At 44.3% G+C, this 16,656-nt stretch overlaps 1 protein-coding gene across 1 annotated transcript in view; it reads right to left on the bottom strand.

Annotated features, from left to right (window-relative positions):
* The window catches only part of LNPEP (leucyl and cystinyl aminopeptidase), a 97,468-nt gene extending 90,601 nt beyond the window's left edge, over nt 1-6,867 (bottom strand). The window contains exon 1 of the mRNA XM_052643769.1: nt 6,834-6,867. Coding sequence (XP_052499729.1) covers nt 6,834-6,852 — 19 coding nt within the window. The 5' untranslated portion in view covers nt 6,853-6,867. The remainder of the gene's footprint in view (nt 1-6,833) is intronic.
* Between the last annotated feature and the right edge of the window lie 9,789 nt (nt 6,868-16,656).

The following is a 16,656-nucleotide window of genomic DNA, read 5'->3' as shown; positions in this document are numbered from 1 at the left end:
TCATCTTCTGTCATCCCCTTCTCCTCCCACCTCCAATCTTTCCCAGCATCGGGGTCTTTTCAAATGAGTCAGTTCTTCCCATCAGGTGGCCAAAGTATTGGAGTTTCAGCTTCAGCATCAGTTCTTCCAATGAACACCCAGGACTGACTTCCTTTAGGATGGACTGATTTGATCTCCTTGATGTCCAAGGGACTCTCAAGAGTCTTCTCCAACACCACAATTTGAAAGCATCAATTCTTCAGCACTCAGCTTTCTTTATAGTACAACTCTCACATCCATACACGACTACTGGAAAAACCACAGCCTTGACTAGATGGACCTTTGTTGGCAAAGTAACATCTCTCCTTTTGAATATGCTATCTAGGTTGGTCATTGCCTTTCTTCCAAGAAGTAAGTGTCTTTTAATTTCATGGCTGCAGTCACCATGTGCAGTGATTTTGGAGCCCCCAAAAATAAAGTCTCTCGTTGTTTCCATTGTTTCCCCAACTATTTGCCATGAAGTAATGGGATCAGATGCCATGATCTTAGCTTTCTGTATGTTGAGTTTTAAGCCAACTTTTTCACTCTCCTCTTCCCCTTTCATCAAGAGTCTCTTTAGTTCTTCGCTTTCTGCCATAAGGGTGGTGTCATCTGCATATCTGAGGTTACCGATATTTCTCCCAGCAATCTTGATTCCAGCTTGTGCTTCATCCAGCCCGGTATTTCACTTGATGTACTCTGCGTACAAATTAAATAAGCAGGCTGACAATATACAGCCTTGATGACTCCTTTCTCAATTTGGAACCAGTCTGCTATTCCATGTCCAATTCTAACTGTTGCTTCCTGACCTGCATACAGATTTCTCAGGAGGCAGGTCTGGTGGTCTGGTATTCCCATCTCTTTTATACTTTTCCACAGTTTGTGGTGATCCACACAGTCAAAGGCTTTGGCATAGTCAATAAAGCAGAAGTAGATGTTTTTCTGGAACTCTCTTACTTTTTTGATGATCCAACAGATGTTGGCAATTTGATCTCTGGTTCCTCTGCCTTTTCTAAATCCAGCCTGAACCTCTCAAGTTCATGGTTCATGTACTGTTGAAGCCTGGCTTGGATAATTTTGAAAATAACTTGGCCAGCGTGTGAGATGAGTGTAATTCTGCAGCAGTTTGAACATTCTTTGGCATTGCCTTTCTTTGGGATTAGAATGAAAACTGACCTCTTCCAGTCCTGTAGCCACTGCTGAGTTTTCCAGATTTGCTGGCATACTGAGTGCAGCACTTTGAACATTCTTTGGCATTGCCTTTCTTTGGGATTAGAATGAAAACTGACCTTTTCCAGTCCTGTAGCCACTGCTGAGTTTTCCAGATTTGCTGGCATACTGAGTGCAGCACTTTCACAGCATCATCCTTTAGGACTTGAAATAGCTCAACTGGAATTCCATCACCTCCGCTAGCTTTGTTCATAGTGATGAACTATGAAGGCCCACTTGACTTCACATGCCAGGATGTCTGGCTCTAGGTGAGTGATCACACCACTGTGATGATCTGGGTCATTAAGATCTTTTTGTACAGTTCTTCTGTGAATTCTTGACACCTCTTCTTAATATCTTCTGCTTCTGTTAGGTCCATACCATTTCTGTCGTTTGTTGTGCTCATCTTTGCATGAAATGTTCCCTTGGTATCTCTAATTTTCTTGATGCGATCTCTAGTCTTTCCCATTCTATGGTTTTCCTTTATTTCTTTGCACTGATCACTGAAAAAGACTTCCTTATCTCACCTTGTTATTCTTTGGAACTCTGCATACAGATGGTTATATCTTTCCTTTTCTCCTTTGCCTTCCACTTCTTTTCTCAGCTATTGGTAAGGCCTCATCAGACAACTATTTTGCCTTTTTGCATTTTTTTTCCTTGGGGATGATCTTGATCACTGCCTCCTGTACAATATCATTAACCTCATCCATAGTTCTTCAGGCACTCTGTCTATCAGATCTAATCCCTTGAATCTATTTGTCATTTCCACTGTATAATCGTAATAGGTCTCCCCATCCTATTCTTCTGCCATCTTGATTTAGGATCAGGTTAGCATTAACTGATAGCAGGTGTATGGGGCTTCTGCTAACTGTGCCTAGCAGAAAATCTCCTTATAAATAGCCATTCCAAAAATGGTCTGCCTGATTCCTGAGAAAGAAATCACTGTTCTTATTCTCTATATGACAATTTCCTTATAACCAATCTTTCTGGTTCTGTCTCTTTCAAGTTGAGTTCTCAAGAATCATCTCTAGATAAATAATAATCACTGGTTCTAATAGTTTCTAAAATATGGTGTTTATCTTGTTTCAAGATACCTTTTTGGGGAAGTTGTCACATACAGAACTTTTCCACCTCTGCTTTCCAGTTAACAGCTGGACTGGTTTCTAGTTACAGCCTCAACCTTATACTACTAAATGATGTTAATATTCGAATCCTATATACTCTTGTTTCCCTTAACTGAAATAAAGATGTAAGACAGAAAGGTAAAAGCAGAATTTAACTTATATCCTATTATGTAAACTATTATCTTCCATTTTAAAGATTTTTCCTCAATGTGGTAAGTTATTTCAGAACAAAAGAAAACTACATAGGAACACAATGCAGTAAGCTCACATAGATGACCTTTGATAGATGCTAAAAAAAGCTTTTTTTTTTAAACAAATGCTAAAAAAACTTTTTTTTTTTTTTTTTTTAAAACAAATGCATGCCTGTAGGATTGGAGTAGGAAATAGCAACCCACTCCAGTATTCCTGCCTGGGAAATCCCATGGACAGAGAAACCTGGCAGGCTATGAGGTCTAAAAGAGCTGGACGTGACTGAGCACACACAGGCACATACCTAACAGGATAACTGCTACTTGTAAAGTTAAAATGATGAAATCACAATTTTATACTCCCTTATAATTCATGAACATCTAATTCATTATCCAGACTTCCCATTTTGGAAGCTGGGAAATACTTTCACTTGGAAGCCAATCTAAAAACAAAAATAGTTTTATAAAGACAGGAAAGCCCCCCTTGTTAGATTACACACCAGGATGTAGTATTAAAGTGATTCTTGGGGGCTTTGGGAAAAATAAAACTGTTTAAATTGTGTTTTCAGTGCTGGGGCTTCAAAATATCAATGCTTTTCCACCCTCTGGAGATTTTCGTTGGGCCATACCACAAACTAGAAAGCATTTAAAAATAGACACACACACACATATGGAATTTGCTTACCTAGTAAAGTTCTCAAAAGCTCCCTCCTGGTGAATCCTTTTAGTACACTAAAAATGAAGTGTAGATTCCTACACCCAACTTCAGACCTTCTGAATCAAATCCAGAGGGTGAGCTCTGTTTCTACATTCCTTAACATAAATTTAAGTTATTCTAAAATGCCCTAATCTTACGTGCAAGTGAGGACAAACAAAACTAGGCAGTCATCCAATAATTGCTTGCCCTAATCTAGTGAAAGTGAAGTCGTTCAGTCGTGTCCGATTCTTTGCGACCCCATGGACTGTGGCCTACCAGACTCCTCCATCCACAGGATTTTCCAGGCAAGAGTACTGGAGTGGGTTGCCATTTCCTTCTCCAGGGGATCTTCCCAACCCAGGGATCGAACCCAGTCTCCTGCATTGCAGGCAGACGCTTTACCCTCTGAGCTACCAGAGAAGTCCCTGTACAAAAGATCTACAGAGTTTCTATTTTTTGTTTGGTTGGTTTTTGGTAATACAGCAATCACTACTTCTGAATAGTTTCACTTCTACCCGCCTAACAGAACATAATAGCTACTACCAAACCAACCTTGACTACTAGTCCAGCACATTCCTCTCCCCATAAAAAAATAAAAGGCACCAAATATCCAAAGCCAGACTGGATGTCCTGTCTTCAGCATAATAGCCAGCAGTCCCTACCAAGGGCAACACCAAAAATACCTCCTGAGCCAAATGGAAATTCTTGGCAATAATGTCTCTCCTTGTAAGCCCTTTCTGGAGATCTGCATATTAAATGGACTGCAGCAGTGACAAGTTAACACAGGATGGTCATCAAATAAATCCATTATCAGCAGGTAGAAAGCAGGGTCCAAGAAAAGTGAGCCATTCCAGCAGCAAGTTTTGGGCCTCACTGGGATAGAAGAGTATTGAAAACCAAATCAGCAAAACAAACTAAATTTGCCTCCTTTACAAATTTACCTCTTTTCAGGGAGAGAAATCATTGACAAGATTTTAACTGAAAGATACATGGCCCCGACTTACTGAAACTTTCCGATAAGCGGTCACACCTCTCTCCAAATATAGAGATATATGACAAAGTGTAAGTGGTGACAATTTTATTAAAAGAGAATGAATGTGTAACAAAAGCCCACGCCATACTTGATAAACCCTCCAATGATAAATTCTATGGGTAATGAAATATTCTGCACCAGAAGACTGAGACCTATGAGAGAATTAGATGACATATTCTTTGCCCTCAAAAGGATTAAGTACAGAGATAAGTATACTTTCCACTATACCATGTCCTGTTTGAAGACACTAGAAAATTCTTCAAAAGTTCCGAAATAATGAGCCTTCCTTAAACCCAAAAAGCACCTCAAAGTGCTAGGACCCAACTTCTTGTTGAGGCTTCCCTCGTGGCTCAGTGATAAAGAATCCGCCTGCCATCTAGGAGACCGGGGTTTGATCCCTGGGTCGGGAAGATCCCCTGGACAAGGAAATGGCAACCTACTCTTGTATTCTTGCCTATGAAATCCCATGGACAGAGGAGCCTGGCAGGCTACAGTCCCCAAGGTCACAAAAGAATGGGACACGACTTAGCAACTAATCAACCAATTTCTTGTTGACTTTAGATGTTAAGTTTCTATTCCCCTTGCTAAAGGATGCTAGATAAGGTTCCAAGGAGTAATTATTACATTAACTAAAATGATACACTGCTAAACTATCTCCAGCACAGACTGTGAAAATCTGCAAGACCGGAAAGGATTAGAAATCCAATTTCCTACATGAAAGTTGAAGCACTGCTTCTTTTTTACTCTCCTCTCTGGGATTTTTTCATTGCCCTTCCAAATATGACAATTTGCAAATATTCACATCCAGAGGAACATATTCTAAACCTATTCTAAGATGGGAGAAAAGTCTCCAATTTAAAGACTTGAGAATGTACTTGAATTCTATAGGCACAGGTTCACCAAATCAGCTAGCAATGATCTTAACCAAATACGTGATTCAGCCTTGTTGAAAGGAGTTTTTTGTTTGTTTGTTTGTTTTAATTTACAGGAAACTTCACATTTAAAATCCTACCAACACGGAAGCTCCAAGCTTTCTACCTAGAACACAGGATAAGCCTTAGGATACTCACTGGAAAGGATTTAAGAATCTGTATTAAACATACTTTGTATACCAAAGTACTGGATGTTCTCTAACCTTCCTTTTAGCTCAAATCGTCCTTATTTTTCTTTGCCAACTTTACCAGACTACTCTTAGAGCCTCAGTAATTACAAATAGAACCTGGATGAGAAAATTCAGAATTAAAGCTGTCATCATTAAACCTAATTAAACAGTACAGACAGGAAGATGGCAGTAGAATAAAGCATTCTGAATTAGGGACAGGGAGAATATAATTAGTAGTTCGCAGTCCCAGGGATGAAAACAGCATACAACAAAGTCTGGCTCGAGTTTGGGACATAGTGGACAATGTCTCTGTCTCCCGGGTGGCAAGTGACCCACCCTAACAGAGGCAGACTCTGCCTTCTATTAATGCGACAAACTCTCTACCTTAAGTAACCAACCACCCGCAGGAAAACACATGTCCACTAGGAGAGTGAACTCTCCCATTTCAGCGTGAATTCTCCCTTGCTGGCAGTTTTCCGACTTTCTGTCCCCAAAAGGGAATCTATATACTCAACACTGCAAACTGAAAGGCATCTCACCCCTACATGGCACTTGTGGTCCAAACAAAAGCCACGGTTTTAAGGAGGGTGGCACGGATTCGCTCCCTTCGGTCAGTAAAGGGCTATGACTGTTAGCCAAACCTCCTGCAGGCTCCGGCTTTGGACACTCGCCTCAAGTCACACTGTGATATCACCGTGACGGCCCCTTGATATTTCATGAATCTCGACTGAAAATTTAAAAACCGATCTTATTGGGAGCCAGGGAGAGGAAGCTTGAACCTCCTGCGGAATGCCTCCGCAACAGACGGGGAGAGCGGCAATGCGGCCAGGAACCTCCCCGGCGCCCAGCCGGGGTGATCCAGCTTTTCTGCAAGTTTTTCCTCTACCTTCCACTGAATTAACCTAACAAACCCCCACACCCACCCAGCCCTAACAGGAAAAGTCACGCCGGCAACTCGCCGAAAGGCAGGGGGACAGCTCCGGGCGCGCCACCCAAGTTGAGGGTTTGACCGCCCTTTAACCCTTCCCGCCCCAAAGCCCACTCTGCACCCGGGGCAAACCCAAGCTCTGCCAACTTTCCCGGCAGCCCCTCCTCCAATGCACCGCAGCCCAAACTTTGCAGCTCGCCCACCTGGCTGCGCAGAGGAGCGAGGTGTCCGGGACACCGGGTGTCCCCATCCGGGACGGGCGGTGGCGCTGACCTTCACGCCAGCAACCCCGGCCCTCGACCCCCGAGCCTGGCGATTGCCGCCTCTCGCCCCCTCCCCCGAGCCTCCAACAGCCTACCCCCAGGGTCCCCTACACCAGCACCACCCCCCCACCTTACCGCAAAACCTCTCGTGGGAAAGCTGCGCTGGAGGCGGCTGCAGCTCACCCTCGCGTGTCACGACTCCCCACGACCCTCTGGGCCCCGGGAGAGCCCGGCTCCCAGCCCCGGCCTCCCTCCGGCCGCGCCTACTCACCATTGGTGAAAGGCTCCATTATTTGCGGCCCCCCTGCCCCGGGCCGCGGCTCCTGAGAGCGGGAGCGCGCAAGCTTCCTCCTCCGAGAGCTCCGAGCGGCCCTGCGCACTGAGCATGCCCGGCGCGGCGCCCAGGGCTGCCGGGGAGGTGCCGCGAGGGGCGGCGCCGCTCCGCCCTCTCTGGGATCCGCCACTCCGGGTTTTGCAGACAGCTGCAGAGAGAGCCGGGGAATCCAGCGGGGGCGGCTCCTGGGAGGCGGCGGGCCTGGGAGGGGCGTGTCCAGAGTAAGCCCCGCCCCGGGCAGGAAGGCCGGCCGGCTCACACGCTCGCTCTCTCCGGTCCAGCGCTCGGAACCGCGCTCAGTCGCTTTAAAGCAAACGGGATGGTCTGTCGCGTCTGGCAGGTGTCCCGGCTCTAGACGGTGGGAGCCCGGCACCACGCGCGTAACACATCTCCCCATGGAGCGGACATTCCAGAGATGGGACGAGAAACACAGGCCACAGACGAGGCTGAAACACACGCCCCTCCTGTTGAGCCTTCAGTTAGGGTGATGGGAGGCAGACCCAGTGGGGTCGCTGGTTCGGATGGCTGGGTGAGGACAGAGACCTGGGTGCGAGGTGGCCACGGGCGCCGAGATCTGAAGGCAGAGTAGGTAAGCAGGCTGCGGGTGCAGGGCGCTCCGCTGAGTGCCCAAGCTTCGAGTTTCCCCGGGGGAGTCCACCTCCCTTCGGCGAGGCTTCAGGGAACAGGCACTCTGTGTCGTCTCCTTAGGCTACTCGCTCTCCGCACAGTGGTCCCAAGCGATCGATGGCCTGGAGACTGAAAGGGGGGCTACCGCCGGGGGCAGGCACGCGGGGTCCTGTCCCCGGGCGGCTAGCGGGTTTGGGGGCGCCGCCTCTACCTCCCGGTGCAGGCAGATGACAAAACGCGGCGCTGGATCCGCCCGGGCCAACTGGCGCCGCAGGATGTGGGCAGAAGGCCTGGCCCCGTGGAGCCTGAAATCAACACCTGGCGAGGCTCCCCCCTCCACCCCCCTCTCCCCCAGGGTGTCGCCTTTGCGGCCCGGCCGGGAGGAGCTAGGCCGGAGAAACGGAAACTCCCTCGGTCGCTCCCCCGCCCCGCCCGCATCCAGCGCCCCAGTCTCTAGCAGCCCCCCAGCCATCACTGTTTCCGGCGTCAAACCCCGGGCAGGGCCGGCGAACCTTTGGGACGGAAACAAACCGGGGGGCGCCGTGAGCCTCGGGGAAGCTCGGCTGGGCCCCCGGCTTCTTCATCCCTTGCTCAGAGGATGCATCGCCGCCACGGCGCGGAGATCGCAGCCCTCCCAGGGCGCGGCCACCGCCTCACATCCCCTCTCCCCTCCTTCCCCCAGCGCAGCCCTGGCCCCAGCAGTAACTTGGCTCCCGCGACGCCTCCCGGCGCCTGGCAACTGTCACAGGCTCTCTTCCGAGGCTGTCAACAGCAGGGCGTCGCGTGCAAACAAGCTGGAAGAGAGGGCAAACAGCCTGGGCAAACGGGGACGGCCGCGGCGCTGTTTGACCCGAGTGGGAATTTAGAAATTAGGTTTCGAAGAAGTAAAAGCTGCGTGCAATTATTGTATTTTGCAATGTTTCATTTTAAAGTATCGATCGTATTAAATCGCCCACTTCCGCTTTAAAACCTCCTGTGGATACCAACGACACTTAGAATAAAATTGAAACTCTTTGCCTGAACTCTGGGACCGCATCTCCTACCTGTGCCCACGATGCTTTGTGTACGGAGGCCCTGATGGCTGTTCCTGAAAGTCGCCAAGCTACATCCAATCATTCCTGTAACGCGTTCCTCGTGGATGAACTGTTGCTTCTGCCTCGTGCTTTTCCCTGCTTATTCCTTCTTGTCTTTCAGTGCCCAATTCAAATGTCATCTCTGCAGAGCTCTTCCCTGACCCCCCAAAGGAAAATAGGTCCAAACATGATCTGCTAGGTAGAGACTGACCCCTGCTTTATTATCTTCACAGCACTGTCTAAAACAATGTTTTTGTTCCTTCTTTCATTATTATCAATCTCTCTTTCCAGAATGCAAGCTCCAGGAAGACAGGGTCATTACCTTCATAAAGGGTTGTACCCTAGGATTTGTGAATGGATGCCACAGTATTTAGAGTTCTAGGTCTTTTGCAGTGTTGAAAACCCTTCCAGAGAACATTTCTGTATTGAGTGATGTGTTTGTGATCAGTACAGAGAAGGTCTGTATCATATGACACTTCAAAGCTCCCCTCTTCTCTTAGTTTGTTAGTTAGTTAGTGTTAGTTGCTCAGTCGTGCCCAACTCTTTGGGACCCCGTGGACTGCAGTCCACCAGGCTCCTCTGTCCATAAGATTTTCCAGGCAAGGATACTGGAGTGGGTTGCCATTTCCTTCTCCAGATGATCTTCCCAACCCAGGGATCGAACCCGGGGCTCCTGCACTGCAGGCAGATTCTTACCAACTGAGCTACAAGGGAAACCACTTCTCTTGACATTGTGTTAAAGATAATCAGAGCCCTTAGGCTGCCTCCTCAGCAACCCCTCCCCCTTCCCCCTACACCTGTCTACTTTAGAACCAATAATAGGAAGTGAATCACAGGGGCTGGTACAAAAGTGTTCAAATAGTATATAGTATTTGTAGTGCTGGGTTTTGTTAAAAGGACCCCACACATTGTATTGCTTAGACAGGAGGCTCTTACCTATATTTTCAGTTAAGTGCAGTCGCTCAGTTGTGTCCAACTCTTTGCAACCCCATGGACTGCAGCACACCAGGCCTCCCTGTCCACCACCAACTTCTGGAGCTTGCTCAAACTCATGCCCATTGGATCGGGGATGCCACCCAACCATCTCATCCTCTGTCCCCCCCTTCTCCTCCCGCCTTCAATCTTTCCAGCATCGGGGTCTTTTCCGATGAGTCAGGGTCTTGTCATGTTCCTTTGGAGTTATTTTTGCAGTCAAAGCACTTAGAGATATTTACAACTCCATAGCTTGTTAAATCTCCTCACCTCACCTCACCCGTAAGCTGGAGTCTGTCATGCTTTTAAGTGTGAAACACATTAGCTTGTATTTGGTTTTAAATACGTCAATTCTGCAGAGACTTGTAAAAATGCTTCACCATTGCACTAACAAATATAGGTGAATCATCGTATCTTTTGTGATTTCTTTGGCATAAAGACAAATAACTTCTTTATCTTCCCTTTGCCAACATTTGCCTCCTGTTCCTACCCAGGCGTGGGTGTGCCCACATGCATGCACACACATGCACACACATATGCGTGCACACACATGCACACACACATATGCATGCACACACACACACATGCAAAAGGACCATTTAAAGACTTGTGGGTTTGTATTGGAGATAGAGTAGCGAAAATCAAAATGTTTCAGAATCCTATCTACCCTCAAAAGAATAAAAATGAATTTTGTTTTGTTTTAGTCTGAGTTTTTATTTTTTGGATACTATTTTACAGTTCACTTCATAAAGCATTTCTGAGGGAACACTGTTTCACAGACCCAAGCTGAAAGCCATTATGTCTCAGTCTCTAAGCTCCTCCTATCCTCCCACACAGAACTTCCTCTTTAGTGAAGGGCATAATACTTTAAATTATTATGAAGTAACTATTTGCTATCAGAGGAGATAGTGTGAGATTATCTACCATACTCATTTACTCTTTTCAGAATCCTTGATGTCTATTTAACATTTGAAAGCCAAAATTTTGGAGAGCTAATTATAATGTATAATAAATAGCATGAAAGGCAAATATGAGCTCCTTGAATAACAAACAGTGTTTAGTTATAAAGAAGCAACAAACTTGCTAATCAATGAAAATAGGAACTTTTTTTCATCAAAATAAAACACTTCCTATGCCATGGACAGCTAACCCAAGCCTTGTTGAGCAGATGAGGGAATTTAAGTCTAAGAGGTGAGAGGATTTACTCACAGGTGGCAGACAGGATGAAGCTCAGGTCGTGCTCTACTCCAAAACTCTGGAGCTTTCTGTTTCTTCCCTATTCCTGCAGGGAAATTAAGGTCAATGACAATAATCCATGGAATGGATATGAATTAAAGAGAAATATAGCTAACCTCAGGCTACTGGATGGCTATTTCACTGTTTAATTGATACTCCCATATAATTTATTGATAGTCCATGTCAAATTTAGGTTTAGCATTATTAAATAAGCTTTCTAATGACTTTGAAATAGACAATTAAAATACATTAATTCAGTGCACATATTTGAACATGATATTTATTCACTTCTTGAATAAATGGTGGATGCAGCTTCCTGCCAGGACACAGGTGACCACCGTGAAGTCTCCAGCCACTTCAAGGACCGGAGGAGTCGACGTCTCATCACTCCAAAAACCTATTCGCAGCGCACATACCCTGCATCCATTATAGCAAGTTGAGAAATGTTTAGAGCACAGAGGAAAGCAGAATGATTGTCTAACAGAGTTCTTTTGTAACTTGTGCATGCGTGCTCATTCAGTCACGTCCAGCTGACCCCACAGACTGTAGCCCACCAGGCTACTCTGTCCATGGATTTCCCAGGCAAGAATGCTGGAATGGGTTGCCATTTTCTTCTCCAGGGGATCTTTCCTAACCAGGGATTGAACCTGTGTCTCCTGCATTGGCAGGAAGATTCTTTACCGATGAGCCAGCTGGAACCCCTCATATTGCATGCATGCTTAGTCGCTCAGTGGTGTCCGACTCTTTGTGACCCCATGAACTGCTCCTCTGTTCATGGAACTCTCCAGCCAAGAATACTAAAGTGGGTAGCCATTCTGTTCTCCAGGGATCTTCCGAATCCAGGGATCGAACCCAGGTTTCCAGGCAGGAAAGATTGCAGGCAGATTCTTTACCCTGTAGTCACCAGGGAAGTCCTTGTATAGCTTACAGTTTAACCACAAGTTTCAGCCAAATGAAGGAAAAGGTTATCAAGAAGGAGCAGTCATATACTAGTGCAGATGCTTTGGACTACAAAAAAAAAACTATGTTGAATCAAACTAGTTTGAAGAATAAGGACATTCACCATCTCATATGACAATTGAAGAAACAAGACAACCTCCAGTCAGAGCTCCCCAACCTCGTCAAAAACCCAATTTCTCACTCTGTACTCTGAGAAGTTTTCTGAGAGACTGGGGGCCATTTAGTCAAGAAGGTGGTTTTGGCAGGGGAAGAAGAAAGAACCTTTCTCTTGATGTCTCTTTCTTAAGAACAAAGAAACTTTTCTAAGAAATACCCTACTAGAATTCTTCCTGGGTTTCATTTATCAAAACTTTATTATGTACATTTCTAAGCCAGTCTCTGGAAATGAAAATAAAGTTCCTGTGAGTGGTGTTGAGACAAAACAGGGTCTAGGATCATTTCCCTTATTTCATATGGGGGGGTGAAGAGGGCATTCAGACAAACTCGTTTTTCTTATTCAGAAAGGAAAAAGAGATTAAGTGAACCAAAATGTTAGGTAGGCAACGTAAACGTCTACCCAATGTTATGGATATTGATATATTTTAGTAACTTTTGGTATTTAATCCTATATCTTTTTAATGTGATATAGCTCAATAATAGCATCCCCACGCACCCCCCTCCCATTTCAAAACTACGGGCATACACACAAACACAAATACCAGGACTTCAGTGCTCCTGAGTCTCTTTATACCCAAAGGAATCTAAATCATAATGTATGTAGGGTAACTGAGAAGTTCAGAAGGAGACGTGATTTGCCCACAAAGCTGTCACATAGCCATCAAGCTGCTCAATCAGAAAAGGAGTATCATTCTGTCTTTTCAAATCCAGTTCTAAGCTCCTTTCTCAATATTATTCACCATTGTACCTATACAACTTGGCAAGATTCTTCTGAAATTTGAATCAAGTTCCCTAATCTGTTTGTATTATATTTGATTGATTTCATATTCATCAAAACTAGCCACCTTATATTTATAATCAGATAGAAATAATTGAATAACATTTCAAAATAAAATAGCTTGTTTCTAACAAGCAAGAAATAATAAGCTGTAATCTAAGAAAATATTTAAAGGGTGTTTTTTTTTAAGAGATTAATTCACATAGTTATGTTGTTGTTAAGACAAGAACTACAAAAAAGGGAGAAAATTCAAAACAAATTAATATATGTGGTATACGATAACTTCTAATAGAAAAGATAAATTTTAATTTTATAGTGTCACCTTATTTTACTAAGAGTCTTTATAACATTTCCCTTTGTTAAACTTAAATCTAAAAAGCATAAGATCTGCTTAGGTAGCTAAGAGCCAAATATTTTGATTTTTTTCAAAACCCTAAGATACTTGTGTAAAAAATGTAAAGATAGAGCCCAATTCAATGTAATTTTCATATGATTGATCAATATAACTAGGATCTCAAACCTAGAAATGTTATATTATTAAGTCTTGAATTTTGACTTGAAAAGTGAAAAAGAAAGTGAAAGTGAAGTCACTCGGTCATGTCTGACTCTTTGTGACCTCGTGGACTGTACCTGTCAGGCTCCTCCATCCATGGGATTTTCCAGGCAAGATTACTGGAGTGGGCTGCTATTTCCTTCTCCAGGGGATCTTCCCAACCCAGGGATCGAACCCGGGGCTCCTGCATTGCAGGCAGACTCTTTACCATCTGAGCCACAAGGGAGCTGACATGAAAGTAACTACCAAAATGGAAAAATAAATCTTAGGCATTTGTATCAGTTTTTTAAGGCTGCTGTGAGAGAAAAAAAAAAAAAAAATTACCATAATCCAAGTGACTGGAATAACAGAAAGTTGTCTCATAGTTCTGGAGGTTGGAAGCCCAACATTAAGGTGTCTGTGGGGCCATGTTCCCTCTGAAGGCACCAGGAAAAGATATGTTCCAGGGCGCTTTTCTAGTTTCCAGTAGTTCCTTGACTTATGGCAGTAAAGCTCCAGGCTTCACAAGGCATTCTCCCTGTTTCCTGTCTGTGTTCATATCGCCCCCTTTAATAAGGACACCCATCAGATAGAAGCAGGGGTCCATCCTACTCCAACAGGACCTCATCTTAACTAATTACTTCCCCGGGCTTCCCTGGTGGCCCCGACAGTAAAAGCGTCTGCCCACAATGCAGGAGACCCAGGTTGGATCGCTGGGTCGGGAAAATCCCCTGGAGAAGGAAATGGCAACCCACTCCAGTACTCTTGCTTGGAAAATTCCATGGATGGAGGAGCCTTGTAGGTTACAGTTCATGGAGTCACAAAGAGTCGGACACAACTAATTGACTTCACTTTCTTTCTTTTCTAATTACATTTCTGACCCTATCTCCAAATAAAGTCACATTCTGACGTATTGGGGGGTATGATTCAGCATATGAATTTTTGGAGGACACAGTTCAACTCATTGTAACAGCATCTTTCTAATGGAAATAAGACAAGGGTGAAGACGAATTTGTCTTCCAAGGACAGCATCCAAAGAAGTGAAAAGACACCCAAATAATGGAAGGCAATTTTTGCAAAGCATATACTTCACAAGGGACTTGCATCTAGAATATATAAACAGCTCTTACAACTAAGGAATAAAGGACAAATAATTTAACTAAAAATGGGCAAAATATCTGAATATACACTTCTCCAAAGAAGAAACACAAATGACCAATTAACACATGAAAAAGTTCAATATTATCATTGATGAGAGAAATGCAAATACAAACCATAATAAGGTGCCCCTTCATGCTATGGCTAGACATAGGCATAGGATGGCTAGGCTCAAGAAGCCAGATGAAAGCAAATGTTGACAAAGATGGAGAGAAACTGGAAGCTCATACACTGCTGGTGGAAATAACGTGTTGAAAATAATAATGTGTTGAAAAATAGTCTGGTAGTTCCTCCAAAGATTAAACATGGAGTTGCTGTATGATCCAGCAATTTAACTCCTGGTTATGTACCCAGGAGAACTGAAAATTTGTGCTCATACAAAAACTGGTAAATGAATGATCATAGCAAAGTGAAGTTTGCTCAGTTGTGCCTGACTCTTTGGGACCCCACGGACTGTAGCTCATGGACTTCTCCAGGCCAGAATCCTGGAGCGGGCGGCCTTTCCCTTCTCCAGGGGATCTTCCCTATCCAGGAACTGAACCCACATCTCCTGCATTGCAGGTGGATTCTTTACCAACTGAGCTACCAGGGAAGCCCATGGTTCTATAACCATGAGCATTATTCAAAATAGCCAAAAAGTGTAAACAACAAGAAGCCAGACACAGAACATCATATGCTGTATTATTTGATTTTTTGTTTTTAAATGTCCAGACTAGGCAAGTCTATAGAGAGAAAAAAAATAGATTAGTTATTGCCTAAGAGTGAAGAGAGGAAGGAAGTGACTTCTAATGGGTACAGATTCCTCCTGGGGGTGATGAAAATGCTCTTAAAATTGACCATGTTGAGAAGTGCACAGTTCTGTAAACAAACTAAAGACCACTGCCTCTGACTGGGGCAAGTTGCTTAACCTCCCAGGGTTTCATTTTCTCCTTGCAAACTAAGGACAGCTGCCTTCCTTTTAAGGTTACTGTGAGGATAAGATGAACTAACGCACCGAAAATGCTTTCAGGCAGAGACTGGCACAAAATAAGCACCAGAGAGGTATTTGCTATTATTATTAAATGTGAATTGTGAAACTTTAATTCCATGTACATTGCGTGAAAAGATAAAAGAGTAGACTCACAAAATATACTCTAAGAGCAAACCAGTTTTTCTAACACCTAATGATTTAAAATAACCGTGTCCTGAGAAAAAGCTTTTGGTGTCGAGTTGATATGTAAGTCCGGCAGAGATGGTAGGCCCTATTCCAGCTGTGAAAACCAAGCACAGACCCTACAAATCAGAGGATATAAAAAATCTTTCTAGAGATGATCTTCAGTGGGAATTTTTGAACGGCTTACTCTTTCTAGGGAGATGTTTACACTTCTGAAGATGCTGATTTTCGTTTTCCTTTATTTCTTACAGCTGTGCTGAAAGAGACGCGTGCCTCCTCTTCATTCCTGTAGAATGTGTCCTTCAGGTTTTTGTTTGTTTTTGACCAGGGGAAGGTCCTGCAATATTTATGCAGGAAATGACACTTGGCCGCAGTTCTTGGCTGACTCTAGGCTGACTCAGATGCCTTCTTCCTCCTCCTGGCTGACAGTTGCCTGCACAGCCTGTTATTCAGCCAGCATTGTTTGTAGGATGCCCGTGGTATGCAGAGACCAAAGCGAACTGAAAGCAAAATGGGAGCTAAGGTTTTGCTTTTAAGGCTTTACAGTCAGGACCAGCACACAGGGTTCATTCACGATGCATAATACACGATGCGCAATTATACAATCATGTACCGGCAGGAGCCTCTGAGGCAAAATTGCCAAGTGGGCTTGTCTCTGAGTTCTCCGAGGTCTCATTTTCTATTTTCCTTCCTCACTTCTAGGTGCTGCTTCACATAGTCAATACATATGCATCAAATGCCCTCTGTAACAGATCCTGCCCTCCCGAGCTTCCTACCCAAACAGTCCTTTCTGGGGGTATTGTTTTCATTCCAAAATCCACTCCCCCAATCCTCTTCCAGCTTGAGGGTCTTCTCTCCTTACAGCCCTTTTGCTGTAAAGAAATAAATATTAATTTAAAAAAATAAAATCAAGGGACTTCCTTGGTGGTCCAGTGGTTAAGACTTTACTTTCCAATGTACGGGTTGTGGGCTTGACCCCTAGTCAGGAAGCTAAGATCCCACATATCTCCCAGAGAAAAAATCAAGACATAGAACAGAAGAAATATTGTAACAAATTCAATAAAGACTTTAACAATGACCCATATAAAAAAAATCTTTTAAGAAGTCACACTAAA

This window comes from Budorcas taxicolor, chromosome 7 (assembly GCF_023091745.1).
Source record: "Budorcas taxicolor isolate Tak-1 chromosome 7, Takin1.1, whole genome shotgun sequence".
In the NCBI taxonomy this organism is placed as follows: Eukaryota; Metazoa; Chordata; class Mammalia; order Artiodactyla; family Bovidae; genus Budorcas; species Budorcas taxicolor.
This window is presented reverse-complemented; position numbering and strand designations above follow the sequence as displayed.